Source organism: Balaenoptera borealis (genome assembly GCF_965194805.1).
Source record: "Balaenoptera borealis genome assembly, chromosome: 12".
Taxonomy (NCBI): Eukaryota; Metazoa; Chordata; class Mammalia; order Artiodactyla; family Balaenopteridae; genus Balaenoptera; species Balaenoptera borealis.
The window spans coordinates 86,000,379-86,025,675 of NC_138869.1; the positions used below are offsets into that span (position 1 = coordinate 86,000,379).

Consider the following 25,297-nt stretch of genomic DNA (forward strand, 5'->3'; position numbering starts at 1 on the left):
TGGACAATTCTCTCTGGGAATATAAGGAAGTTTTCTCCCTGCAGCCTCTCTTGTCCGGGAAATGTGAGAAGTGGTCCCCCACACAGCTCTTTCTCTAGATGATTCGTTTTTCGAAACCCCTTTCCCAGGCTGCCCAGGAAGTTTTTGGAGAAGCTCCAGGTTTCTTTTTATTCTCAACTTTTGTCTTAAAACTACCTCTGGAAGGTGGTCAGTGCCGGGAATGAAGCAGATAAAACATTCACATGTTCGACAGGAATCGCAGATCCAGGCAGCATCCTGCCCCGGGGGGCCACTGTGGTGGGCTTGACGGGCGGGTCCCTGCTCCCGTGGCACTTACAGTCCGGTGGGAGAGACAGACGACGGGCAAGTACTTACATGAAGAAATGAGCATTTCAAACAATAATAAGTGCTATGAATATGAAGAGAAAAAATAAATGACAGTGATGTGGTAGAAACTGGCTGTGTGGGGAGGGGGGGCATTAGATGGGGGGCAGGCAAGGCCTCTCAGGAGGGATGTGGTGCTGAGGCCGGAGTGAGGTGAGGAGCAGGCTGTGCAGCCCCCTGGGAGGAGCACGAGGGCGGGCACAGGGTGCGCAGGTGCGGAGGCTGGAGGGAGCCCGAGGGAGGATGCTGCAGGGAGAGGCCAGGCCTGGTGGAGCTTGGATTTTACTCTAAATCAGTAGAAAGTCCTTAGAGTACTTTTAAAGCTGGGGACAGCCACACGATTTGACTTAGCATTTTTAAGAGATCTGTTGGCTGGCTGTGGAGGATGGGTTTGGGGTGTGGCCGCGGGATGAGGAGAGAGAGGAATGAAGTCCTCAAAAGTGAGCCACGAGGGACAGTGGTGTCCCTTACTGCGGGGGAGCAGACCCGGTAGGGGACAACCCGGAGAGGAAGTGAGTTCTGTTTTGGACACGTTACTTCTGAGAGGCTCATGAGATGTCCAGGCAGAGGAGCCCTTGCTGCGGAAAAGTTCTAGGGGGATCTCTGAACGACTCAGACCAGACAGACTGACAACTGAAGGAGGAGGGGAGAGAAGGGGTGGGCACAGAGTTCACACCAAGGACAAGGGGAGGGGCTCAAGGGGCAGTGAGGAGGATTCCAGAGGGAGGAGAAAGAGGCTGAGATGCCAGGGGGAGCTGAGGCAACTTCTTCCCAAGCCTCTGGGTGTGACTGATGGAACCAGCCCCGGGGTGGGGAGAAGGAATCAGGATGTCCTCGTACTTTCTCCTTCACCTGCAGTCACCCCAGGTGGCTCCTGGATGAAATTCTCAGATGTCACTGCTTGGGAGGCCCCCGTCACGCCTGGAGAAGGCATATGCTGGGAAGTGGAAGTTCCAGGAAGGGCTGAGCCCCACGGAGAGGGTTCACACTGGGATGGGTGGGGGAGGCTCGGCATACTAGCTGAGACCGTTCCAGCTGTGTCCCAGCTGTTCAAGGGAACACCCCCTGTCCTCCCCCCCATTGCCCACCCCCTGCCCGGCATCCTGCCTCCCAGCCCCTGTAATTACACTGCTTCCCCACGCGTGGTTTGCTCCCATTCCTTGGCTTCCAATGACCTTGAGGGATTAGAGGTAGAAGTCCCTGTTATTAGGGGTTGCTGCAGGGTGTGTATGAAGGAGGACATGAAAACAATGGTGGGGTGACCAAGGTCTGGATCATTGATAAAGCCTGGGTGGCTGGGTCCTGAGCTGGAGGACTAAAATGAGGGACGCCACCATCAGAGGTTACACATTAGCCATGGCCTTCCAAATGGGTTTGACCAGTTAGGTTCGGATGTGATTCCTTGTGTGACTGGGCTGGTCCCTCCCCAGAGATTGGCCTCCTCTTTCCCCCCCCCTCCCCTATAAAGCCTCTTGGGGTTCCCAAGCACCCAGACTCAGCCGACCCCTGACTTTGGGGGCCAGGAGACAGGCAAGATGCTCAACTGGAAGCTCCTGGGGATCCTGGTCCTTTGCCTGTTTTGCTGGAGGTGAGCTGGGAATAGAGGCCTGGAGTGTGATTTGGGGTGATGGGGGACGGTAAAGATGAGGCAAAGGTGAGATGGATGCATAGGGATAGGGAGATCCTGGGAATTCATATGAGGGGAAGAGTTAAGGGGATGGAGGTGATGCGGGAAGGTGCATTTTAGCGCAGAATAAATGTTTTGATGGTTTGGGTGTAGCTCCATGTGGCGATTTAGATCAGCATTCAGGTGTGGGGCGAGTATTCATCAGAGCTGAGGTCCGTGTTAAGGGGGTGGAGGTCATGGTAGAGATGGGGTCTGGGTGCCACGCAGGGCCAGGGTGTAGACAGCTTTGGGACTGCAGACACATATAGTGGCCCTGCCAGTGGGGTGTCCCAACCAGGGTTGGATGGAGCTTATGTGCGGGGAGCAGGGGATCCTGTCAGTTTAAAGTTGGTCCAGTCAATAGTTCAGGACAGCGTTTCATGTCATTTTAAGATCACTTTGGTATTTTGTGAATGTGTGAGAGTTACTTTTGAGTTTTGTTTGTGGGATCAGCTCAGGCTGTGGTCCATCGCAGAGAGGTGATGCTCCCTGGGTCCGTAGCTACGGGGAGAGGGGGGGATCCTCACAACCTCTTACCTTTCTCCTTCCTCCTCTGCAGGCATCTCAGGCAGCGGAGACCATCCATCTCCCTCATCCACAGAGCCCTCAGAGGAGGAGGGCCCCCCAACATTGACTCAGGGCCCCCCAATCCCTGGTGACCCCTGGCCAGGGGTACCCCCTCTCTTTGAGGACCTTCCACCTCCAGGCCCCAGTCGTCCCTGGAGAGACCTGCCTGAATCTGGAGTCTGGCCTCCTGTACCCCCTAGAACTGATCCCTCTCAACCTCCCCGGCCTGATGACCCCTGGCCAGCAGGACCCCAGCCTCCAGAAAACCCCTGGCCACCTGCCTCTAAGGTGGGCCACGGATCTCAGGAGGAGCCAGATCTTGACCCACCCCAGGAGGAGTACAGATAAAGGATCCCCCAGAGGCATCCTGGGCCTCTGCCCTCAAGCCCATCTCTACCCTTCTGATTTCCCTTGAATTCTCCCCAATTTAGCCTAACTCCTTAATTCCTTTCCTCATTCCTTCAGTTTTATTCTGAACCTGGAAGGTGTTGTTCTCAATATTTTCTGTCCCCTCTTGAGATTGGTATTTAGCCCCCGCCTCCCCCTTCTTTCTTCTCTGACAGCCAAAGTGAACACCCCTACCTCACCTCCAGTCCTCTCCCCTCCCACCGCCTCTTCCCCACCCCTGGGACTCTCCGGGCAGGGCTGGCAGCACTGTGTTCTCTGCTGCCACCTGGTGGCCGCCAGCTGGGAACTACCAGGAGACCATGGTGCTTCCATGAAATGGAAAAACAAAAAACCATGTTTTCTAATTTTGACTCTAGGCTGCGTCTTTGCCAATGAGCAGCACTTTGAACATTCAGATGCCCTCATAACAGCCATGGACCTACAGAGATCTGGAAGTCTTCTGAGTTCCTGTCTTGCCCATATGCATAGGGATGTGGAACTCAGCCAGTGGAGGGTTGGAAATGCAACTATCAGAGTTACAAGGACATTCAGACCCACATTTCTCCCATTCTGGGATCCCTATTTTGGAGAATGAGAAACCAAGTTAAGTCTCTCTTTAATAGCTTATGGTTTGCATACCTCTGGCTGAACATGAAAACTCTCCCAGGGAGATGTGGGCAGGACTAAGTTTTAAGGGGATCAATTTCCAGAAGCATATGTGTCCCTTCCTAAAATGAATCTGCCTGAGAACTGTTCTCCTTTTCCACATGCCTCCATTAACAAGTGACCCTTCTCTCACTAGACAGAGGAAGGCCGAGCTCTCTCGCCCACCCTGAACTGAACCTGGGTGCGCTTCCTGGAGCTACCAAATGAAGTCAATGGAAAATAAAAATCGGCCCTTTCCATCTCATGAAGAGATGAATTTTTAGTAGAAGTTTACTTTTCTGTTTAATCATTGTCAATATTTGTAGTTTTGATCAATTGCATCTTTTAATAATTGTAATTATAAACCCAGGGCAGAATAATGGTTTTTAATATAGTCTTATGGTCACAGGAAATAAATTCCAATTTATTGATATGTACATATTTTTGTTACAGAGATATACAATAAAAGACTTTCCAAAAATACACTAAAATACAAAAAAGGTGATACAATGAAAACAATATTTCATTAGGACCAAACTCTACAGGGAAAATGAAATGGAAAAAGGAACTAAAAAGAAAAATAAATGAGGTAAATTTGCTGACTGGCTAATGGACTTTCACTTATTAAAAGGGTGTTAATGAACATGAAAGGGCTATGGTGTTATATTCCATCCACTGCATTTAAAAGAGTGATGTGACTTTCTAAATATATAAGTATTTACAATTTCCCAGAAAGTATACCCTTTGCAGTATTTAAACTGAAAATTAAAAATGTTAGTTGTTGACTTTAAAATGTGTAAGGGGTACATAGTTTCCCCAAATTCTTTAAGGGTGTATTTGAGCAGGAAAGTTGGAAGGGCAGGAGCCCAGAGATCCCAATGGCCTGATGTCAATCAAGTGGCTGGCCAGGGTGGAGTTGAAAAGGGCCTAAAAGAAATGACGGTTCCCTGACCTTAAAATCCACCGCTTTCCGCGATGAAGAGTGGCCCCCACTTGCCGCAACTAGAGGAAGCCCTAGCACAGAAATGAAGACCCAACACAGCCATAAATAAATAAATAAATAAATAAATAAATAAATAATAAAAATAAAGGAATTCCTTTAAAAAAAAAAAAAAAATCCACCGCTTTAGGACCCAGTTTGCTTACATGGTAACTGCTATCAAAACCTATATGTGACCGGTTTGAAAAAAACAAAACGAAATAAAACAAAACAAACAAAAATCCCCCTAAGTTTAGAGTTTGGAAATAATCTTAGAACAGGTGCGAATTGTAGGTGTGAGCCTGTAATTTAATAGGCCTCAAAATGGACTAGATTCACTCATTCATTCAATCATTATCTCATACCCTCAATATGTCCTGCAATGTCAGGTGCCACGGGGGAATATAACAAATAAAAATATACAGTTCCCATTCTCAGGAAGCTTAAAATTAGGCCAGGGGAGACAGGATTTACATGCAAAGTTAAATGACAATGTCACAGGCTGTAAGGATGCATTAACTAAATAATTACATGAGTAAACATCACAGTAATAGCCTTGGCAGTAAACGCCACGAATGCAGAAGAGAGTCACGCGCACGGGGAGCTGGAGTAGTCAGGAGAGGCTTCCTGGAGGCCCTGAGTGGGGCGCGGCAGGAAGGCAGGCTGCGTGACCGTGACCGTGACCGTGGCTGGAGGACCGGCCAGGAAGGGGCGGGCCGGGGGCTGCAGGCGCAGGAGCAGGCGCGGAAACTGGGCTCCCGCAGCCCAAAGCCCTCTTGCTTCAGGACTGGCCCTGAGCCTGTGCCTCTGTGTGTGCTGTTACAGCTCCCTGGAATGGCCTTCCTCTCCCCAGCCAGTTGTATTTATCTTCCGCGACACCACTCCCACGCTGCCCCCCACCCTCACTTGTACCCCTGCCTCGTGGCACCTTGTTCAGCGGTGCAGCTGTGCCTGGGACAGAACTCAGATGGCAATGTTTATTCCCATCTCCCCTTCCCTACTAGGCTCCGAACCTCTTGGAGGCAGAGACTGTGTTCTGTGCATTTCTTCTTGGACCCCATCACCATTTGGTACCTACATTTTGGTACCCAGCAGCCCACCTGTGCCTCTGGGCTCCGGGACATTGCCCTGTGCAGGAAGTGCTGGAAGCACCTGGAAACGTTTCTCCCCCACATCCTCCTTCCCTCCCCCTCCCCACCCCAACCCGGAGCCCTTATTGGATGACGGAGTAATATGGGAGTCTTCTGAGCCCCAGTTGCCCTCTATGAGACTTTGTTTGGTTCCACACAGTTGCTTGGCCTCCTTCCCTTCCTGGTCCCACTTCCCCGCTCCCTTTCCCTCCTCCCCACCCTTATAACTTTTTAATAAATCCCTTTTACTTGAATTTTTGTCTCAGGATCTGCTTCTGGAACATCCAACCTAAGACACAATGAACGGTTTGCTATAAACCCTTGCAGCTGCTTTTTACTGCTCACGTGCAATAGGGATACGGTTGCCCAAGGCATACAGATTAAGCTCTCACTTAATTTGCACAATAACCCTATTGTTATCACCATTTCTCAGAGGAGAGAAACAAAGGCCTGGAGAGGTACAGTGACTCATGCAAGGTCATACGGAGAAAAATGGCAAAACTGGGATCTGAACTGAGGCCTGTCCTGATTTTAATTACATTATCCCATCTCTTTATTCATCTGTGTAAATCTGACACGGAATACAGTGCCTGGGCCTGCATGGACACTGAATATGTTGTATTAGGGTTCTCCACAGAAACAAAACCAATAGAATATACATGGAGATTTATTATACGAATTGGCTCTTCTGATTATGGAGGCTGAGAATGCCCACGATCTGCCGTCTGCAAACTGGAGAACCAGGAAAACCAATGGAGCAATTTAATCCCGGTCCGAAGGCCTGAGAACCATGGGAGCTGATGGTTTTAAGTCCCAGTACGAGTGCAAAGGCCCAAGAATCAGAGGACTGATGGGGTAAATCCCAATCTGAGTCCAAAGACCAAGAACCAGGAGTGCCGATGTCCAAGGGCAGGAGAAGATGGGTATCCCAGCTCAAACAGAGAGCAGATTTGCCCTTCCTCTACCTTTTTGTTCTGTTCAGCCCTCACAGATTGGATGGTGCCCACCCACATTGGTGAGGGCGATCTTCTTAACACTGTCTACCGATTCAAATGCTAATCTCTTCCAGAAACACCCTCACAGACACACCTGAATGTAAGGTTCCACCAGGTCTCTGGGCATTCTTTAGCCCAGTCAAATTGACACATAAAATTAACCATCACATACATGTTTTATGAATGGCTGAATTCATTAATGAATGGTGAGTTTGGGCAACAGAGAGTAGATCAAAATGTTTGGAGTGAAGGGTATATATATATATATATATATATATATATATATATATTTCTTTTTTTTTTTTTTTTTGCCTCATCATGAGGCTTGTGGGATCTCAGTTCCTCAACCAGGGATTGAACCCAGGCTGCGGCAGTGAAAACCTGGAATCCTAACCACTAGGCCATCAGGGAACTCCCAGAGTGAAGAGTTTATAGCCTGGAGAAGAAAGAAATGTTGTGGAACAAGTAGGTTGGGGGGAATTAGAGAAGATCTTGGTGCCCGGCTCAGGAGCTCATATCTGAAAGTCTTTCTCCTTGGATAGAACTGTGTTCTTTGTGGGGAGGCACACATAACCTGTTTGGTGTACTGTGGCAGGGAGGTATGGGAAAGAAGGGAAGAAGGAAGTCTGGATTCCTCAAACTGGCCCTCCCTCAGCAACTTCTCAAGCCAGTGCAATGGAGTTTGTTGGGAATGGAAAGAGAAAAACATTCTTAAAGGGGAGAGAAAGTGAGGGAAAGAACTGAGTCCCTGATGTAACCCAGGAAAGGATCTCAGGCTCTTTGCATCATTTCCACATTATGTTGGTTTCCATGTCTTTCTCCTCTTGGAAAGTATGAGCTTCTTGAGGGCAGGGATTGTGCCTTGTCTGTCTCTGTATGCCTTACTTCTCTCCTAGTACTTGGCCCACAAGGTGTTCAATAAAGCAAATTATTAACCCCTTTTTACAGATGAGGAAACTACTGTTGACAGAGATAACACCTTCCAAGACAACACAAGTGCCAAAGTCAAAACTGGATGTAAGTTCCAAACCAACTCTTCCCAGTTTGACACAACAGGTGGATGAGTGGGAGGGAAGGGAAAGCAAGAAGTAATTGGAGATTTTAATACCAATTAATAGGCAGCAGATATTGGTACCTAAAAATGCTGTGTTTATTAGCTGGGAGGAGGCTGAGTGGGACTGGTTGTTATGGAATACTAACACAGGGGAACCCACTGTGCCAGCTTATCCATTTAGATTAGACAATGCTGATTCTTCCCCATCTGCCTTGGCTGACCTCACCTAAGAGTGACTGCGGTGGGGACACTATTTCATCTTATGTCAACATGGAGTAATAGAATTAAATAATAGAATAGGATCTCTAATAGATTTAGAGAACAATGGCTCCGTACCTTGCACATGGCCCGTAGTCAATAAATGCTTAGCCAATAAGAGAAAAGAACCTTGAACTGGTACCTTGGTATAATCTAATTATAGAAGCTGAGTTACCTTGAGAAAGCATTGGGCACAGCCTTCAGCCTTTGGGCAGGCGAATAATGTCTTTGGACTAGACAGAAGAGTTGGTTGTCTGCTCTCCTTTGAAGATCTCTAGGCAGGGAAACTCCAAACCACTCATTTGTTTATCTATTTGCCCATATAATGGTCATTTATTGAACATCTACTGTGTGGGGTGCTAGGTGATGGTGACAATCTCAGGGAGAAGTTTCAGTCCTCCCTGCCCTCGAGGAGATCTGTGTCTAGAGAGGAAACAAAGATGTATTAATAAATCATGACAATAAAATGTGATAAAAGTTAAATTAGGGAGGGGCACACCCTAAGGTACAAGCCCAGGAGGGAAGTGCTAACTCCTCTGCCAATTTCATGTTTCAAACTCATCTGACCAAAGACTTGCTTTGGTATAAACTTAAGCTCTCTTACTGTACATTTTATCCCTCTAATCTTTAATGAACTGCCCACCAGGTGTCTAGCACTGGCTCAAATAACTCGTCGAATTAAACCAAACCCCTCTCCAAAGGTTTTTCCAGCTAATACCCTTCTCTTTTGCAGCATAATCTCAACGGTGATGGGGACAGACAGGATGGTGTAGTGGTGAAGGCATCGGATTGTGACCCAATTCGTTGTTCCTACTCTGCCATCTGATCTCTGCGTGGCCCTGGGATGTGAATTTAGGGGATTTCCTTAATAATCTCTAAATTCCCACGCAAGGCTGACAGCCTCAGTTCCTCGTCTGTGGTGTTCCACGACCTACCACCAGAGGGCAGCATAGAGACTCCTCCAAGGCGTGTCCCTCCAGAGTCCTCCTTGTTGTGCCTCTAACACCATCACTCGCCCGGCCTCCATCAGGTCCCACTAATGCCTTCTTAGTCGCCAAGGTGACTCCTCTAAGGTGAGTCAGTCACATGAGGTGAAATGAGACAGGCGCTGGGGCCCTCAGGAAAATTCAGGCCAGGCTGCTTGCCCAAGTGGTCCATTCATTATCTATTCTTTCTCTCATTATTAACTGAGTTCCCTCCATGAGCCAGGCAGCGCTAAAGCTGTGGAAACAGCGGTGAGTCAGAAAGGAGGGCCCCACCCTCCCGAGGCTTACCTTCTAGTGGGGGAAGTGAACAACAAGCAGATGCATACAGGTTGTATGTAATAGGCTATCACGTCCTGATAAGAGCTATGAAGAAAAAGAAGGCAAGAGGAAGGACATAGCGAATGATATGGTCCATGAGTGTGGGGATGGAGGGCTACAATTTTATTTTATTTTATTTTATTTTTTTTTTTATTTTTATTTTTAAAAAATTTTTATTTATTTATTTATTTATGGCTGTGTTGGGTCTTCGTTTCTGTGCGAGGGCTTTCTCCAGTTGCGGTGAGGGGGGGCCACTCTTCATCGCGGTGCGCGGGCCTCTCACTATCGCGGCCTCTCTTGTTGCGGAGCACAGGCTCCAGACGCGCAGGCTCAGTAGTTGTGGCTCACGGGCCCAGTTGCTCCGCGGCATGTGGGATCTTCCCAGACCAGGGCTCGAACCCGTGTCCCCTGCATTGGCAGGCAGATTCTCAACCACTGCGCCACCAGGGAAGCCCAGGGCTACAATTTTAAATAGGAAAGTCAGAGAGGGCTTCTGAGAAGATGGCAAGTCACAAGGACTGAATGAAATGAGAGACTGAGCCAGGTCATGTAACGATCCAGGGAGAAGAGGAAAAGCTAGCTGTGTGTAGCCTACAGCATCAGGATTCCAGGTAAAGTCTCCAGCTACTGGTAGGGGGCATCATCTTAGTGCCCTGAACTTGTGTCTGCAGCTCCGAAGGGTAAATGATAATTTCTGTCTCCTAGGAGCATTGAGAGAATCAAGATAAATCCTGCACGTGCAGATGTTTATGGCGAGCTGATTGTTGCACGCTGTCGAGGAGGAGTTTGTCCTTCTCTGCTTCTAGTCCTGGGGCCCCAGAGAACAGAGCTGGACATGGGACGCCCACCTCTCCAATAGGATTCTGTGTTTACTGTTGTGTTACCTGTGTGTGCGGGTGATGCATCAGGCACCAGGGACACACTGAGGGGTGAGAGACGCTCCCTGCCCACGAGGAGCTCTCAGCCAGAGGGATTCGGACAGTCCGGCAGAAGGAGAGAGGATGGGCCCCTGCAGATCCCACCCCTGGAAACAGTGAGGGCCACAACCTGCCTAGAAGTCTCTCCTGGGACAAGTCCTTCCAGCCTCTCCTGAAAGCACATTCAGACTCTGCCCCAGTCCCCGTTTTCACCCTTTCCTGCTGGATCAGGAGGGAGCTGGGTCTCTAATTCTGGGTGACCAAAAACAATAAAATGCGTGAATAGCAACAGTGGAAAGAATGACTATTTAATAGCTGAGCGTAATGAGCAGACAAGGAGTGCTGGTTTCCCTAGCACTCGCTCCACAGAACAGAGAAGAGGAAAAATATTATTGTTACTCTGAGAGCTAATCACAGCCTCTATATTTACCTCCTCACAAGACAGGAGGGCTGGTGGCCAAATCAGATGTGGCTTAAACAGAGCTATGAAGTCTTGGACTCTAGGAACATGACCGTCACTCAGCTGACTCCCTGCTGCTTGCAGGGGGGCAGGGGGAGGAAGGGAAAAGAACGGGGGTTGGGGGGACACATAGCCTGGTGGGCAGAGCCCCTGCCTGCCAAGTTTTTCCTCTACGGGACTCACTGGCTGAGGGTGCTCCTCGCTCCAACCCCGGTCTTCACTCCCATGTCCCTGCTGTGGTACCCGGGCCCCTTGGAGGGTGCAAGCGGGGTTGCTAAGAGGGTGAGAACAGGGCCGGGAAGAGCAAAAGTAGATGCTCACCAGGCCAAGTTCCAGGAGGTCAGTCCTAGAGGAGAGAGTGACGGACCAGGGAGCTGAGGGGGAGAAGAAGGAAGAGTGTAGCTGAGTATGGACCACACCATGGAATATATTTTGAGGGAGTAGATGTATTTTGATGGGGTGGAGACTGCCCCCCAGAGCAGCAATTCTCAGCCAGGGGTCACACGTTATGCTGGGGTGAGAGTCCCTGAAAGAGTCACTTAGGCGATTTTTTTACACAGCACTGCCTACCCTACCCCAGCATCAGATGAATGCCTTGTCCAGGGGGAAATCCCTGTACTTCCTCTTCGTGGCCACGTGAACTCTGCCATTTGTTAATGGAAGTGTGCTGTATCCCTCAGAGGAAAGAGCTCATCCAGGGGAGAGAAGAGTGGCTCAAGGGAGACAGTCACTGACGAGGAATGAGGGCAGGACAGACAGGCCCACGAGAGAGCACAGGTGGGTGGCTCTGTGTCAGAGCCCAGTGACAGTCACTGACGAGGAATGAGGGCAGGACAGACAGGCCCACGAGAGAGCACAGGTGGGTGGCTCTGTGTCAGAGCCCAGTTCACGTGCCTGCTGCCACTGCCCGGCTAGACCAAGCACTCTTGGAGGCCAGGCCTTGGCCATCGGTATATCCCACCTAGCACCTCTAGTGGGCTTTGCAGGTAGTAGATGTGGTTGGGAGGGATAGAGGGCATGGAAACCAGAGGGGGGGGGGCGATGTGTTCCAGAGAAAGGTAGAAGGGGGAGGGTGGCCTGGACACATTCATTCATTCTTTTGTTCCCCCAAATCACCAACTGCCTAAGTACTTGGAATTCAGTGGACAGACACGTGCCTTGCCCACTGCTGTGGAACCCACAGTCCAGAGCCAAAGGTTTCTGTCGCATTTTGAGGTCGCATGGGGGCTGCATAGATGATGTACTACAGAATCTATCTGAGAGGAGGGTAAAGAAGTCAGGCCAGGTGGAACGTGGGTTCTGCCCTTGATCATCTACCACGGGGAAGGAACCACGAGGAGGGCAGAGAAGGGTAGACTAAAACTGAATATAGTTTAGCCAGTCACGTGGGCTCACCTGGGCTAAGGAGAGTCCACCCAGGACAGGGAGGGCAGGAACGTCCAAATACAAGTGCATTCTGTCCTTCTGTGTTCTTGGTCATGAGAGGGACCAGGTGGAGAGTGTGGATGACTCAGGGTCACCCACACCCACCATGGGTAAAGCAACACCAGTGGACCCAGAGTGTCAGCTTCCCGTGTGAGGGGGGATGAGTCCACCACAGGTGGAGGGAGTGTGATGGAGAAAGAGAGAGCAGGAGAGGGAAATGGCTTTGACTGAAGCAAAGGAGGGGAGAACCACAGGTCCTGGAGCCCAGAGTGGCTCCGGTGGCCTCTCCACTACTCCCCACCACAGAATAACCTCCTCTTTCAGGCTTTTTCCCTTCTTCTTCTTTTTTTTTTTTTTTTCATTCCCTTTCCACCTCTCTCAAGCCTAAGCCTTAAGTCTACCAAGGACTCCTGCATGGAACACTTGTTCCAGAACTTCTGTCCTTACTTTCAGGCCCATGGGTGAAATGCAGAGAAGAAAAGGTTGAGTGAGAGGGACTTTCTCACTTAGGATTTGCTTTCTGAGACTTTGATGACACAGGAATTTGCACACATTCTTATAAGATTTAAGGAACCTCTGAAGTCTGTCCACGGACCACTGCCATTAATTTATGGCATGGTGTCAGCTGAATGAAGAAATGGGGCTTATGTGGATTGGGTTTGAGTGCTTTCCAAACTCTTTTGCTGGTTATCAGCTGGTTTGGGCAAATAATTTAAACTCAGTTTTGTCATCTGTGAAATGGGGGAGAAAAAACATTTACCTGTAGTGCTGTTGTGAGGATTAAACACCAGAGCACGTGTTGAGTACGTAGGATCATATCTGGCCCACAGTCGGCGATCAGGAAACAGGGGTTCTCTGCCCCCAAGCCTCCTCTCCCCAAGCTGCTCCCCACTCAGACTCCTCAGTTCCCGCGCCCTCCTTTAGCCTGGTGTTATGATCACCGCCCTGCTGGTCCACGCGGCCCGTCCACTCCTCCAGCCCGCTGTTCCTCTGCGTGTACGCTTCCCATGCCAACCCAAGCCAGCGCTCCTTCGAAGCACACCTTCAGCACCGCCAGGGCCCTGAGTCTGAGCCACCTGCTCCCTGCTCATCTCATCATTCCTCAAGGGCCAGGGAAAGTCCCGCCACTTCCTCGAAGCCAAGTGCCTGCCCCATTTCTCCAGGCCCGTCTTCTCTCTGCACTGTGAGTTCCCAGCTGGACTGCAGCTCCTCAAAGGCAAGGACAGTTCATCTTCCTTCTTGTTGCGATTTAGGACCATGCACCCTGAACCCGTGCCCCGTGCAGAACGCGGCATCACAGAGCAGCCCAGGGTGGCTTGGAGTGGATGCAGCCCGCCTTCTTCAGGTATGGGGCAGGGACAGGTATGGGAGGCACATGCTTTAAGCTTGGTCTTGTCTGGTGGGGTTTACTGGGCCTCGCACGTTCTCTCACTCAGTCCTCCCACTGGGCAGGGCACTTGCTGGCGGGGTGAGGGATAGCCCCGGGGCTGGAGAACACAGCAGACCCACCTGCGCCACCGTGGGCCTCGTCTAACTGGTGAGCACCCCCAGGCGCCCTGGCCTGGGCAGTCTCTCAGCCAATGCCCTTTCCTGCCCCCCGGGCCATATCAGCTTCAGATTTTCATGGCCTGAGCTGAGAGAGGGTGAGACCCAGGGACACAGCAGAGTAAGACAAATCGGGGCAGATTTCAGGAAGAAACAGGGAGAGTGGAGGAGAGGGGTTCAGAGGGCCCCCGTGTGGGCAGGCAGTGGAGGAATGGGGCGGACGTGAGTGGGGGACGGGGTGGAAGGGGTGGGCAGGAGGGCAGCGGTCAGGAGGAGGAATGTGACCGCACCATTGCGTGGTGTGTGTGGCTGGAGATTTGGTGAGAGGCCCAGAGAGACTGTGCCTCCTTCAGCCCCGGCCGTCCCAGCCCAGGTTGGGAGGAGTGGGAGGAGGAAACAGGACAAACGTTGCCACCTCTGTTTATGCTGGAAAAGAATACCCCACAGAGCACAAGCCATTCCTCCTTTTCTGTCCACCCTCAAGGCTCCTCTTCTCTCGGCCACTCCCCTCCCTGCACCCAGGGCCCCCTCCCTCCTTCCCCGCTGGAGATGGGGCCAGCGAGGCCTGAGACTCTAGGGAGGAACTGACTTTCGGAAGGAGCGTCATCATTTTAAATTGCACCCTCGTGTGCATGCATGCCTGCTGCTCTGTAGGGGGCGGAGGGGAGTGGAGAGGAGACTCCTCCAGGTCAGCTGGGCTGGAGACTCGGGAGGGAGGGCCTGGGGCTGTGCGTGAGCCCATCTTAGTTGCCATCCCCCAGTGGAGGACACAGACGGGACATGCAGACGCCACCTGCCAAGAGCCTGTGCCAAGAGGGCCACACCCTTGTCCCATCTAATCTTTCTGATAATTTCCTATTCGATCCTCACAGAAATCCTGCAAGGTAGACATCATTTAAAATACTCCCATTTTACAGATGAGAATATTGAAGTTCAGAAAGGTTGGGTGAGTTGCCCAAAGCTGGGACTTGAACCCAGGTCATCCTGATTCTAAAAACCAGTGAGGGGACTTCCCTGGTGGTCCAGTAGTTAAGACTCGGTGCTCCCAGTGCAGGGGGCCCAGGTTCCATCCCTGGTCAGGGAACTGGATCCCACATGCTGCAACTGAGAGCCCGCATGCCGCAACTAAAAGATCCCGCATGCAGCAACGAAGATCCCACGTGCGGCAACTAAGACCCGGCGTGGTCAAATAAAAAAATAAATAAATATTTAAAAATAAAATAAAACCAGTGTTTTCTTTTTTTCCTCCCTACTGCATCAACCCTCTTCAGGGGCCGCTCTCTCACTGCCCCCATGGCCCCTCTCCCTTCCACTCCCATTTTGGGTGCTACGGGACAGTCAAGGGCTAGATTCGCTGGTAGCCACTAGCCGCATGTGGCTATTTACATTTAAATGAATTAAAATTAAGTAAAATTAAAAATTCAGTTCCTCCAGTTGGTCATACTAGCCCCATTTCAAATGTTCAGTGGCCACATGTGGCTCGTGGCTACCATATTGGGCAGCACAGAGAGAGAACATTTCCATCATGGCAGAAAGTTCTGTGGACAGTGCTGGGCTGGGTCAGAAGTAGGGCAGGAGACAGAGAAAGGGAGAAACGAAGCGAGGGCTCCGGAGGTAGGGCTGCCTCTGTGAGGAGACCAGGGCAGTGCGGGAATGAGAGTCCAGGCCAGGGGAGCAGGGAGAGGGCTGGGTGGGCTTGGGGAAGAGGCAGAGAACCTGACCTGACTCCCAGGTCCCTCCTTCCAACACTGATACCAGTGAGCAATTAATTGGCTGGGGTGGGGTCAGGTTCCAAGCAAAGGGAGGGGAATGCGATGGAGGAGGAACCACCCCCTCTTAGCAGGTCTCAGGGCTCTGGTCCCCCAGTCCTGCCCTTCATCCCTCAGGAACCCAGGATTCTGCTGACACTCCTTGGTCCTACCGTGGATCTTACCCAGACCAAGCTGGCTGCTTCCTGTTGCTCAGCCAGTCTGGGCAGCCAATTAATGGGCGGCAGGGCCACCACCTTCCCAATTAGCCTTATTATCCTCTTGCTCACCCACTGGAGCCAGGGTCACCCCTGGGGGAGGGGCTGTGAGTGGCCTGTGAGTAACCAAGGCCCAGCTATGACAGGGGTCCTCAGCCCAGGCCTGTCCCCGGGCTGAGGCCCTGGCGTCCAGCACCTGCGTGCCGTCCCTGGAGCCCCCTGGAAGGGAGAGGTCAGGGAACTGGCTTTGGAGTGCAGACTCCAAAGGTCCGCTCACTGGTGGCACACATAATAGCTGTGTGGCAGGCATGGTACTTGGGCAGTGACAGCAGGGCGTGGAGTGTAGATCCTTATATCCGGAGGAAGAGAGTGGAAGCTGAGTGGTGGGTCTCAAGGAAAGGGGGGCACGGATCCAGAGGCTGTGGAGGGCTCCCAGGCGGGGTTAACCGTGCGGCGGGGGTGGGGGCCACAGCAGGTACCCGGTACGGAAGGGAAAGTTGAAATGCCCACATCTGTGCATGGAGGGAGGATGGGGAGTCAGAGAGGCCAACACTGGGGAAGGCAGGAGAGTGAGGGAGCCAGGGGACTGGGCCCCATGGTGGGAGTGGCCGCCCCGGAGTGGGCGGCCTTCGGGGCAGAGCACCTGGTTCCAGGTTAGGCAACGAGGAGCCGGGGCAGGCGAGCCAGGTGGCCCCAGGGGCACGGTAACCCACACTGCAGCCACGCCTGCTGCTGAGTAGGTAGATACCCAAACTGATTACTTCAGCTCCTCCCGGCCACACCAACATCCCCCCCACCCCGGCACCTACCCCTCCGCCTCTCCTCCCCTCCCCACAGTGACTCCTGCCCGGAGAATGTGCAGCCCTGACATAAAGGCCCCAGGTGTTCACGAGCTGCTGTCACTCAGGAGGCCACACAGTCCAAGATGGGCTCTTCGCGTGCATCCTGGATAGGGCGTGTGGGAGGGCAAGGGATGTTGGCATTGCTGCTGGCCGGTCTCCTCCTGCGAGGTAGGAGGCTGGGGGCCCTGGGCGCAGAGAGAGTGGGGAGAGGAGGGGGCAGGAATGCAGATGCCAGGTCAGGGAAGGCTGGGGGGAACCCTGCGTGGGGAGAGTCCAGGAGAGGACCCAGCGAGGGGGGAAGGGCAGGGGCTCTGGAATCTGATGCTTGAGTCTGGGGGCCGCTCCTCACTGCCTTGGCACCTCAGGCAAACTGCTTAAATTTACTGAGCCTCCGTTTCTGAAACTCTAAAAATGAGGCTAAAGTTAACACCTAGCTCTAGTTTCTCTATGAGTCTCTAATTAAGTAATGTATGCCACAGTGCTGTCGAATTCCTAGAGAGTTATATAATGTTGGCTGTTGTTGTTATTATTGTTATTATTATTATTAGAGTGCTAGAAGATGGAGTCGATATTTAATAGTCATAATAATTGTTACCATTCATAGGGCCCTTTTTATGTGCGAGACACTCCACTAGCACTTTAAATGCATTAGCCCGTTTGATCATTAGAAGGATGGTGTGAGAGAAGTGTCCTCACTCTACACAGGGGGACACTGAGGCTTGAAGAGGTTAGGAAACTGGCTCAAGATCACAAATTAGAAAGCAGTTAAGCCGGGATCCAAACCCCAGGCTGGGTGACTCCGGGGCCTGTGCTGTTGATCACAGTGACCTTGCCCATAGCTCCGTGGGTGGGAGCAGGCTGTGTGGCATCGGGGGAGCAGAGGAGGAGCGTGGGGGGGCCCTGGCTGATTAGTGCAGCAGAGTGAAGGGGGCGGGGCTGCGGGCAGAGCTGGGGTTTGGCGTGGAGGTGGATGCGTTGAATTTCCTTCTGAGGAGAGAATGGGGAACTCACAGATTGTGGAGACCTGGTTTTTAGTGGGGTGTTCGAAGGAGGAATGGCAGTAATAAATCATGTCTGATGCTTTCTGCTTTTGTAAAGCACGTTCTGCATACATGGTCACATCTAGTGCTCACCGTAACGCTGTGAGGAAGGCAGAGCAGATCTGGCCTCTCCAAACGTATGACCTGAAGTACGTGGCTCTGTCCACACCACTTGGGACCGGAGGTGGTTGAGGTGGGGAGCAGAGGAAGGGTGGGGGAAGGTGAGCCTGGGTGAGGAGCAAAGGGTCAGTTAAGGAAAGAAGTAAAGGCAGAAGCGGTCAGATGTGGGCCTGGGGGCAGACAGGCACGCGGTGCTGGCCAGCTGGGAGACAGCTGATAAAGGTCAGGGGCCTGGAGGAGGGCTGCATCCTCATGTCCCTGAGCTGGGCTCGGGGTGCAGGGTCCTGTCCTGCTGGTACAAGCGGGTTCTGAAGCGACAGTGCGTGCCCCCATGTCCTGGCCCCCACCCAGCTTTCCTGGCATGGGCGGTGCTGAGGCGGGAAGCAGAATTTCCATTCTGTACCCAAGCCTGGCCTCTCAAGGGGAAACTGGCGACCCAATCATAGTCCTCAAGTGTCCTGTCCTCTACTGCGGTCCCCCCGCCCCTCCCCCACTTTCTCTTTTCTCAGCGTCTGTTTGGCTATTTTCCCTCCCTTCTCAGTCCTCTGTGGTTCTGTCTTTCATCTCCTCCTTCCATCTGGTCCCACGGTCTCCCCCACCTCTCAGAGTCTCAGTCTCTCCCGCTCTCCATCTCTTTGGGGTCTCCCTGCCTTTTCCACCCCAAACTCTCCCCGGGCTCCTCTCGTGAGAGATCAGAGTAGCAGATGACTGAGGTGGGTCTGGGAGGGGAGAAAGAAAGTCCAGCCTCTTTGGACCTTGCTAACCACTACTTTCCTCCCCAGGGACCTTGGCCAAGAGCATTGGGACCTTCTCAGACCCCTGCAAGGACCACACGAGTATCACCTCCCCCAGTGACCCCTGTCTCCTGGGGAAGGGGGGCTCCAGCAGCTTCAGTAGCCAAAGTGGCTCCAGCAGTTCCAGCAGTTTTCTTTCGAGTTCCAGTGGCTCCCGTGGTGGCTCCAGTGGCGGCTCCAGTGGCTCTAGTGGCGGCTCCAGCGGATCCATTGCTACCCATGGTCGTTCTTCAGGATTTTCGTTATTTAAGCCAGGAACAGGGTATTCCCAGATAAGCTACTCCTCGGGATCTAGCTCTAGTCTACAGGGTGCATCTAGCTCCTCCCAGTCAGGAAGCACCAGCTCCCAGTCTGGAGGAGGCTCGAGCTCTTCTGTTTCCCAAACCTCCTCGATGTCCAGCAGCAGTGGCCAGAAGGTCAACGCCAAGCTGCACCCCTGTAGTTCCAACATCCCTGACTCTCCCTGCAGTGGGGGACCCATCGTCTCGCACTCTGGCTCCTACATCTCCAGCTCCCATTCTGTGTCTGGTGGTAAAATGCCTGTAGTGGTGGTAGTGGAGCAGCATGGCTCTGGTGGCCCCAGAGTGGGTCAAAGCGTCCCCTGTAGCAATGGTGGCCTTCCAGGCAAGCCCTGCCCCCCCATCACCTCTGTAGACAAATATGGCAGCTATGAGGTGGTGGGTGGCTCCTCTGACAGTTATCTGGTCCCAGGCATGACCTACATCAGGGGCAAAATCTACCCGGTGGGCCACTTCATCAAAGAGCACCCCATCAAAGGCTCTCCAAGGGTTCCCTCCTTTGCAGCCGGGGCCCCCATCTCTGAGGGCAAATACTTCTCCAGCAACCCCATCATCCCCAGCCACAGCTCTTCTAGTTCCAACATCTACCAGTCGGGAGCTTCCTCGGCCATTGTGTTCCAGCCGGTGGGCTCTGGTGGAGTCCCGCCCTATGGCGTTGGCTCCAAGGGCTCTAAGGAGCCCTGCTCCCTCTCCAGCTCTGGAGTCCACAGCAGTTCTAGCCTTTCCAGCAGTTCTGGTTCATCTTTCCATCCCTGTGGTGGTGTTTCCCAGAGGCTCAGCTCCTCACCAGGCACTGGCTCCTTCAGTGGCAGCTCCAGCTCCCAATCCCATGGTGAAATCATCCTTCAACCCTGTGGCAGCAAGTCCAGCTCTTCTGGTCACTCTTGCATTTCTGTCTCCTCCTCAACATTGAGTAGGGGTGCAGGTGGCTCTTCCCAACATGACCCCTCAGCTGGTGCCAAGCCCTGTGGCTTTGACGGCTCTGGAACTATCCCCTGCCACTCCATCCGGGACATCCTAACCCAAGTGAAGCCCCTGGGGCCCCAGCTAGCTGACCCTGAAGTTTTCCTACCCTAGGGAGAGTTACCTAACAGTCCATAAAGCAGATTTTGCCTACACACATATGCAGGCATACACACACACACACACACACACCCCATCTCCCAGGTAGAAGAAGTCCAGGGGCCCAGCCATGGGGGTAGCTCAGTTTCCACCCTCCCAAGAGAGCTGCTCTACTTCCCCCATTGCCCCAATGTGGCAGACTCTCCCTTATCAGCTCTTCTTTCTTTACCTCCCCAAATTGTAGGCTCCAAATCCCTTTCCTCATTCTCTCCTACTGTTTAGATTCCCATTGTACTGCAGTGCCCTCCCTGCCTGATACCCTCTCCCTAGAATTTCCTCTGCCATTTCTTTGAGATGGTATAGTCCATTGGCTAACCCTACTCATTCAGATTCTTGACTGGGAACCCCCTGAAATGTCCTACAGTAACTCTGATGCCTGGACAAGCCATCCCCTCCCCGCCCCTCTGTCCCCCCTTTGCCAAATAAAGCACAATCCGAACAGTTATTTGAAAACAATGACCATTTTTCACTGATCTCATTTCACCATCTGGTCAACCAGCATGATATGCTGTTGGGTTCTCACACTCCCAATTCCACTCCCACCCTCCATTATAGAGCTCACCACACCCTTTGTGAGTTCCCAACATTCCTCTTTGTCTCTCAAGGTCTCCATCTCAGTCCCCCTTCCTGGCTGCCACTTCCCTCAACGTTCAGAGGCTTCCCTGTGTGTGGGAGATACCAGGGTATCTGCAGAGACTGGAGCAGGCTCCCTGCTCCCTCTGGGTCCTGGACAGATGTCTCAATAAACTGTGTGAACTAGATTAGACTTTTTGCCTTCTTGGAGTCCTGGGTCTCCTCTTGGGACCTGAGTGATGCTCTCCTATGCCTCTAAAGGTCCTGTGTCCCCCACTTTCATTCATAAATTGGCCTGGTATTTCTTACATCTTACAGCTCCTCCCACAAAGGAGGAAAATCATAAATATTTGTTGAACTGAAAACAGGGGTTAGTTGGTCTCCCAGATCCTTCCTTTCACATCTCTTCTCTCTCGTTGCCCCTGGAAATCCATTCTTGTTCCACTGCCCATTCACTCTGCAGTCCTCCCCTCTCCTTACATAGAGCCCTAATGATTTCCTCCCCCTCCCCACATGGCTCCTTCTCCTCATCCATTAGATGGCCTCACCTTCTAGATGCCATCCTCTCTGGAAGTCCCGAGCATTGATTTCCTGGGTTTCTGGGACACCAGGAGCCTTGGGAAGGCTGGAACACAGCAGCCCGGACCAGATTCCTGGGGACTGAGTAGGAGCCAAGGGGGGCGTGGTTCTGGGAGCTGTGGGTGGAGGAAGTGAAAGACAGAGAGGACAGGAGCATGACGGGTGTGCAGCCGAACACGGTGACTCACTGGCCTACGTCGAAACGCCCCAGCCCATGGCAGAACAGTGTCCTCCCCAACAGTGTCCTCTCCACCTTCACACTCCTGCTGCCTCTGCTGTGGTTCTAGAGTGAGAGCTGGGAGAGGTGAGAGGGCCGAACACTACAGTGGGGAAGGGGAGGTGGCCTCCATGGGAGAAGACTGAGAAAGTGGACAGGGCGCCGAGGGCCACGCGACTATGTCCTGGAGACAGCAGGGGAGACACTGAGGCCAAGGAAGCTCTCATGCCCCAAGGAGGGGAGGGTGGGCTGTGCTCACCCTTACAGGAAGAGCCTCACCCCAAAGCACAGACCACCTCTGAGAGCCTCTGCTTGGCTGCAAAGGAATTCACCCCTACCCTAGGATCTAGCTCATTCCCTGCTACTGGGATGATGTCAGCTGGCCCCAAATTTAGGACTGTTGTTGAATTCTCGAATCAGCAGAAATATGTTATGTTGATCAGAAATGACCTGGGGCAGCTGAGCCAACCTGCAGGGTTGACTGAAGACAGAGGAGGGCTCCAGAACAGTCCTGTTTCTGTCATCACTGTGGGGTCACCCTTGGTTACCATCTGCCCCCTGGACTGCAGCCAATGACAGGAATCAAGGCCCTCAGAGTCTCTGTGGACCGCAATTGTGGGAGGGATGCAGCCTCTGACACGAATATTCCTCTAGTCTCTGGTGTGATCCAGGTCAAAATGTTCTGCAAAACTGGTGGATGTCACCCCAAAAGTCTGCTGCCCTGTACCCACTGGACAGACCTGCACTCTTTTTAAAAAAATTTTTATTGGAGTATATGTTGTCCACTGGCCAGATCTGGAGAGGAGCTCTTTACCCTTCCAGTAGCCAGCTAGCAGGGGCTGGGGATGAGGATGGAATGGTAAAATCTAACAGCTAATATTTAAACTTCATGCAACAAGAGAAGCCTAGTCTGGGTGCGTCTTGGAAGCAATAGAGAAACAAAGGCGTTTAAACACTTTTTATTGGAAAAATTCAAACATATTTAAGAGTAGACAAAATACTTAATGACTCCCTATGCTCTCATCATTCAGCCTTAACAATGATCAACTCATGGCTATTTGACAACAGCATTTCAATGCCCTCCTTCTACTTAGTTGGAAACATCTGCTCTCTCTCTCTCTCTCTCTCTCTCTCTCTGTATCTCTTGTATTCTGTGGATGCATTTGACCATCTAAGGTAGGCAGACTTGTGCCCTCCCCATCACCAGAGATGTCCATGTGTCCATGCCCTGATGCCTGGAAACTGAATATGTGAGGTTCATAGCAAAGGGAAACTGTTTGCAGATGGAATTACGGTTGTTAGTCAGATGACATTAAAGTAGAAAGATTATCTGGGATTATTTGGGTGAGTCCGATGTAATCATAAGGGTCTTTAAATATGGGAGAGGGAAGAAGAGGAGGTCAGACTGATGCAATGTGAGAAGATCCTGCTGTTTCTGGCTTTGAACATGGAGGAAGGGGACCATAAGCCAAGGAACTCAGGTGGCCTCTAGAAGCTGGAAGATGCAGGGAAATGGATTCTTCCCTTGGGCCTCCAGAAAGGCTCTACCAACACCTCAATTTTAACTCAGTGAGACCCATGTCGGACTTCTGCTCTTCAAAATTGTAAGATAGTAAATTTGTGTTGTTGTAAGCCATTAAGTTTGTTGTTACTTGTTATAGCAGCCATAGGAAACCAATACACCATCATCTCTTAAGGATGGGAACCAGGTCTATTTCCCTAGACACAGGGTCTCATCTAGGAGCAGCCCCTCAGAAGGGGGTCAATTCTGCACCCCAGAACCTCCTGCAGGTTGAGGTCAAGACGATGTAGCTATGGTCCATCTGGTCCACTGGCTGCCTCCTCTTCCCCTTCCCTCAGGCCTCTTTGCCCGGAGCATCGGTGTGGTGGAGGAGAAATTTCCCCGAGACTTGGGGATCAATCTGCCTCTGCTTGGACAAACTTCCTTGACCGGCCCCTCCAACTCGGAACATCCTCAGCCCAAACCAGACCCTGGCCCTAATGATTTAGCAAGGGCTCCTCTGAAGCCCAAGCTATGGGGATGCACGAGAAAGGGGTGCTGGAAGAGAATGATCTGGGTCCCAAAGAGAAACAGAATCAGGTGTTTCTATTGCTGAGAAGTCAGTGAAGAGATTGGGACCCCAAGGGTGAAGGTCCTCATGTGCCTGGTGTCGGCAGCCAGGAAGGGTAGGGCTGGCAACAAGTGATGAGCTGTGAGCCAGGACACCTGGGTTAGGAAGGGGTGGGGAGCTTGAGGAAAGGAGCAGGGTGGGAACACCCAGCTTCCCTGGGTCATACAAGTGGCACCTGTTGCCACAGAACAAATTAGGAACGAGGTGGAACGTAGAGATATATTGTTTCCACAACCACTGGCTCAGCCTGTTTTTGATGTCCCCCGCCCACTAAGAGGATAAAGGGCTGGCTGTCTTGGGGCTGAGGGAGATGCAGAGCAAGATGCAGGGCCATGTGGCAGGGAGCCGGGCTCCTCTGGGCCTGCTCCTGGTCTGTCTTCATCTTCCAGGTATGGAGGCTGTGCCAACCTTTGGGCAGGAGCGGACTAGTGGTCCTCGGGGAGCTGGGATTGAGGGAAGAGGTAAAGGTGGGAGCGTGTACAGTTGGGTCCCTGAGGGAGGAAAGAGTTGGCACAGGCAAAGTGGAGGGACTTGAAGCAAAGGGAATCAGGGAGTCAGGGAAGGGAGGGCACTGAGACTAAACATCTGGTCCACTGGCTGCCTCCTCTTCCCCTTCCCTCAGGCCTCTTTGCCCGGAGCATCGGTGTGGTGGAGGAGAAATTTCCCCGAGACTTGGGGATCAACCTGCCTCTGCTTGGGCAACCTTCCTCGACCGGCCCCTCCAACTCGGAACATCCTCAGCCTGGGCCTAATGATTCAGCAATTGATTCTCTGCAGCGCAATGCTTCTCCATCACATGGCTCTCAACCTGCAGGAGGTGCTGCGGTACAGAGGTGGCCCCCATCTGGGGGGCTGCCCTCCACGGATTCCTGGCCCTCGGAGGACCCTTGGCCGACGATGGCTGCTGTGCTCAAGGACCATGTGGGAGAAGTGCTGCCCGAAGAACTGTCCTACCTTTCTAGTGTGGCTGCCCTCCCTCCGGGCAGCGGGCCTTTGCCTGCAGAGACCTCTGCACACCCCGCAGACACCTCACCCGAGACTTCACTCCTCCACGAGGACCCTGAATCTAGACGGCTACTCCACTCTAATGTGCTGGGCGCCCAGGGAAAAACCCTTGCCCTACGCCCTCCCTGGTCTCTCATCAGCAAAATTCGATGGCCAGTTCTGCCTGGTCACTACTTCGGGTCCCTGAATCCCAGTATATGCTGGGAAGGTAAAGGTCCTGGCACTGGATGGAGACGAAACCGCTTGCCATACCCTATGGGAAGCTGGGGTAACAGTAATCAATACACAAGTACTAGCTGGGGGAGTATTAATCCGTATCCATGTACCACATGGGGGATTATTAATCGGTATCCAGGTACTAGCTGGGGGAATAGTCATCTACACCCAGGTATTAATCGATTTCCTCCCAGAGTTCTCCGTGCTCCTGGCTCTTATTGGAGCACTGCAGCTGCCTTTCCCAATCCTCAAAACCCTGGGTCACAGTGGAGTTAGGAGAATGACAGAGGGGGACAACCCTAAGTTAGAAGTCAGAGAAGGGAGTCCTGCTCCCTCCCCTTGCAGTGTGAGCTAAATCAAGATCCTATCAGCTGTTTTCTAGCGTCCTCTCCACTTTCACTGCCTCCCTGCTCCCCATATGCTGATCTCCAATAAAACACAGCACTTACTGAATCCGCTTCTTCTCAGTGTCTTTGTTTCTGGGTGCAAACTGGAGTTTTGTCCATCCCCATTTTCTAGTCATCCTCATGTCCCTCTAGGGTCCTCCTGACACTCTCTTGCTATCCCCATCCTTTGCAAAAGATCAAAGCCCAGGTGTTTGAGGGTGGGGCCTCGTGGTCTCATCTGGGCCAGGTGGGAGAGCTGGTTCCAGAACTGTCCTGGAATCTGAAAAGGG

General features: G+C 52.2%; 3 protein-coding genes and 1 long non-coding RNA gene across 5 annotated transcripts; 3 read left to right on the top strand and 1 right to left on the bottom strand.

The window, feature by feature from the left end:
* The first annotated feature begins 141 nt into the window (after positions 1-141).
* On the top strand, positions 142-4,613 carry PSORS1C2 (psoriasis susceptibility 1 candidate 2). The gene is given in 3 exon segments (XM_082347063.1): positions 142-1,961; positions 1,963-1,972; positions 2,610-4,613. Coding segments are annotated over 3 exon segments (408 nt in total). The 5' UTR covers positions 142-1,919; the 3' UTR covers positions 2,966-4,613.
* Positions 4,614-4,618: 5 nt separating this feature from the next.
* LOC309607940 lies at positions 4,619-23,064 on the bottom strand. Of its 2 annotated transcripts, XR_014232586.1 has the most exons (4): positions 21,021-23,064; positions 17,658-17,791; positions 9,340-9,414; positions 4,619-8,488 (listed from the first exon to the last, which is right to left on the bottom strand). It is a non-coding gene; the product is annotated as an uncharacterized lncRNA (long non-coding RNA). The 2 variants fall into 2 exon arrangements; XR_014232585.1 differs by lacking the exon at positions 17,658-17,791.
* On the top strand, positions 11,131-20,660 carry CDSN (corneodesmosin). Its single transcript, XM_082346928.1, has 3 exons — positions 11,131-11,523; positions 11,606-16,692; positions 18,467-20,660. The coding sequence occupies exons 2-3, from the start codon at positions 16,608-16,610 to the stop codon at positions 19,852-19,854; spliced, it is 1,473 nt and encodes a 490-aa protein (XP_082203054.1). The 5' UTR covers positions 11,131-11,523; positions 11,606-16,607; the 3' UTR covers positions 19,855-20,660.
* A 577-nt stretch (positions 23,065-23,641) lies between the features above and the next one.
* Positions 23,642-25,074, top strand: LOC309607880 (uncharacterized protein C6orf15 homolog). Its single transcript, XM_082347018.1, has 2 exons — positions 23,642-23,789; positions 24,023-25,074. The coding sequence occupies exons 1-2, from the start codon at positions 23,711-23,713 to the stop codon at positions 24,895-24,897; spliced, it is 954 nt and encodes a 317-aa protein (XP_082203144.1). The 5' UTR covers positions 23,642-23,710; the 3' UTR covers positions 24,898-25,074.
* The last annotated feature ends 223 nt before the right edge of the window (positions 25,075-25,297 follow it).

Coding starts and splice junctions, on each gene's coding strand:
- LOC309607880 (XM_082347018.1), top strand. CDS start 23,711: ATGCAGAGCAAGATGCAGGGCCATGTGGCAGGGAGCCGGGCTCCTCTG. Junction 23,790..24,022: donor GGTCTGTCTTCATCTTCCAG/GTATGGAGGCTG, acceptor CCCTTCCCTCAG/GCCTCTTTGCCCGGAGCATC.
- CDSN (XM_082346928.1), top strand. CDS start 16,608: ATGGGCTCTTCGCGTGCATCCTGGATAGGGCGTGTGGGAGGGCAAGGG. Junction 16,693..18,466: donor GGCCGGTCTCCTCCTGCGAG/GTAGGAGGCTGG, acceptor TTTCCTCCCCAG/GGACCTTGGCCAAGAGCATT.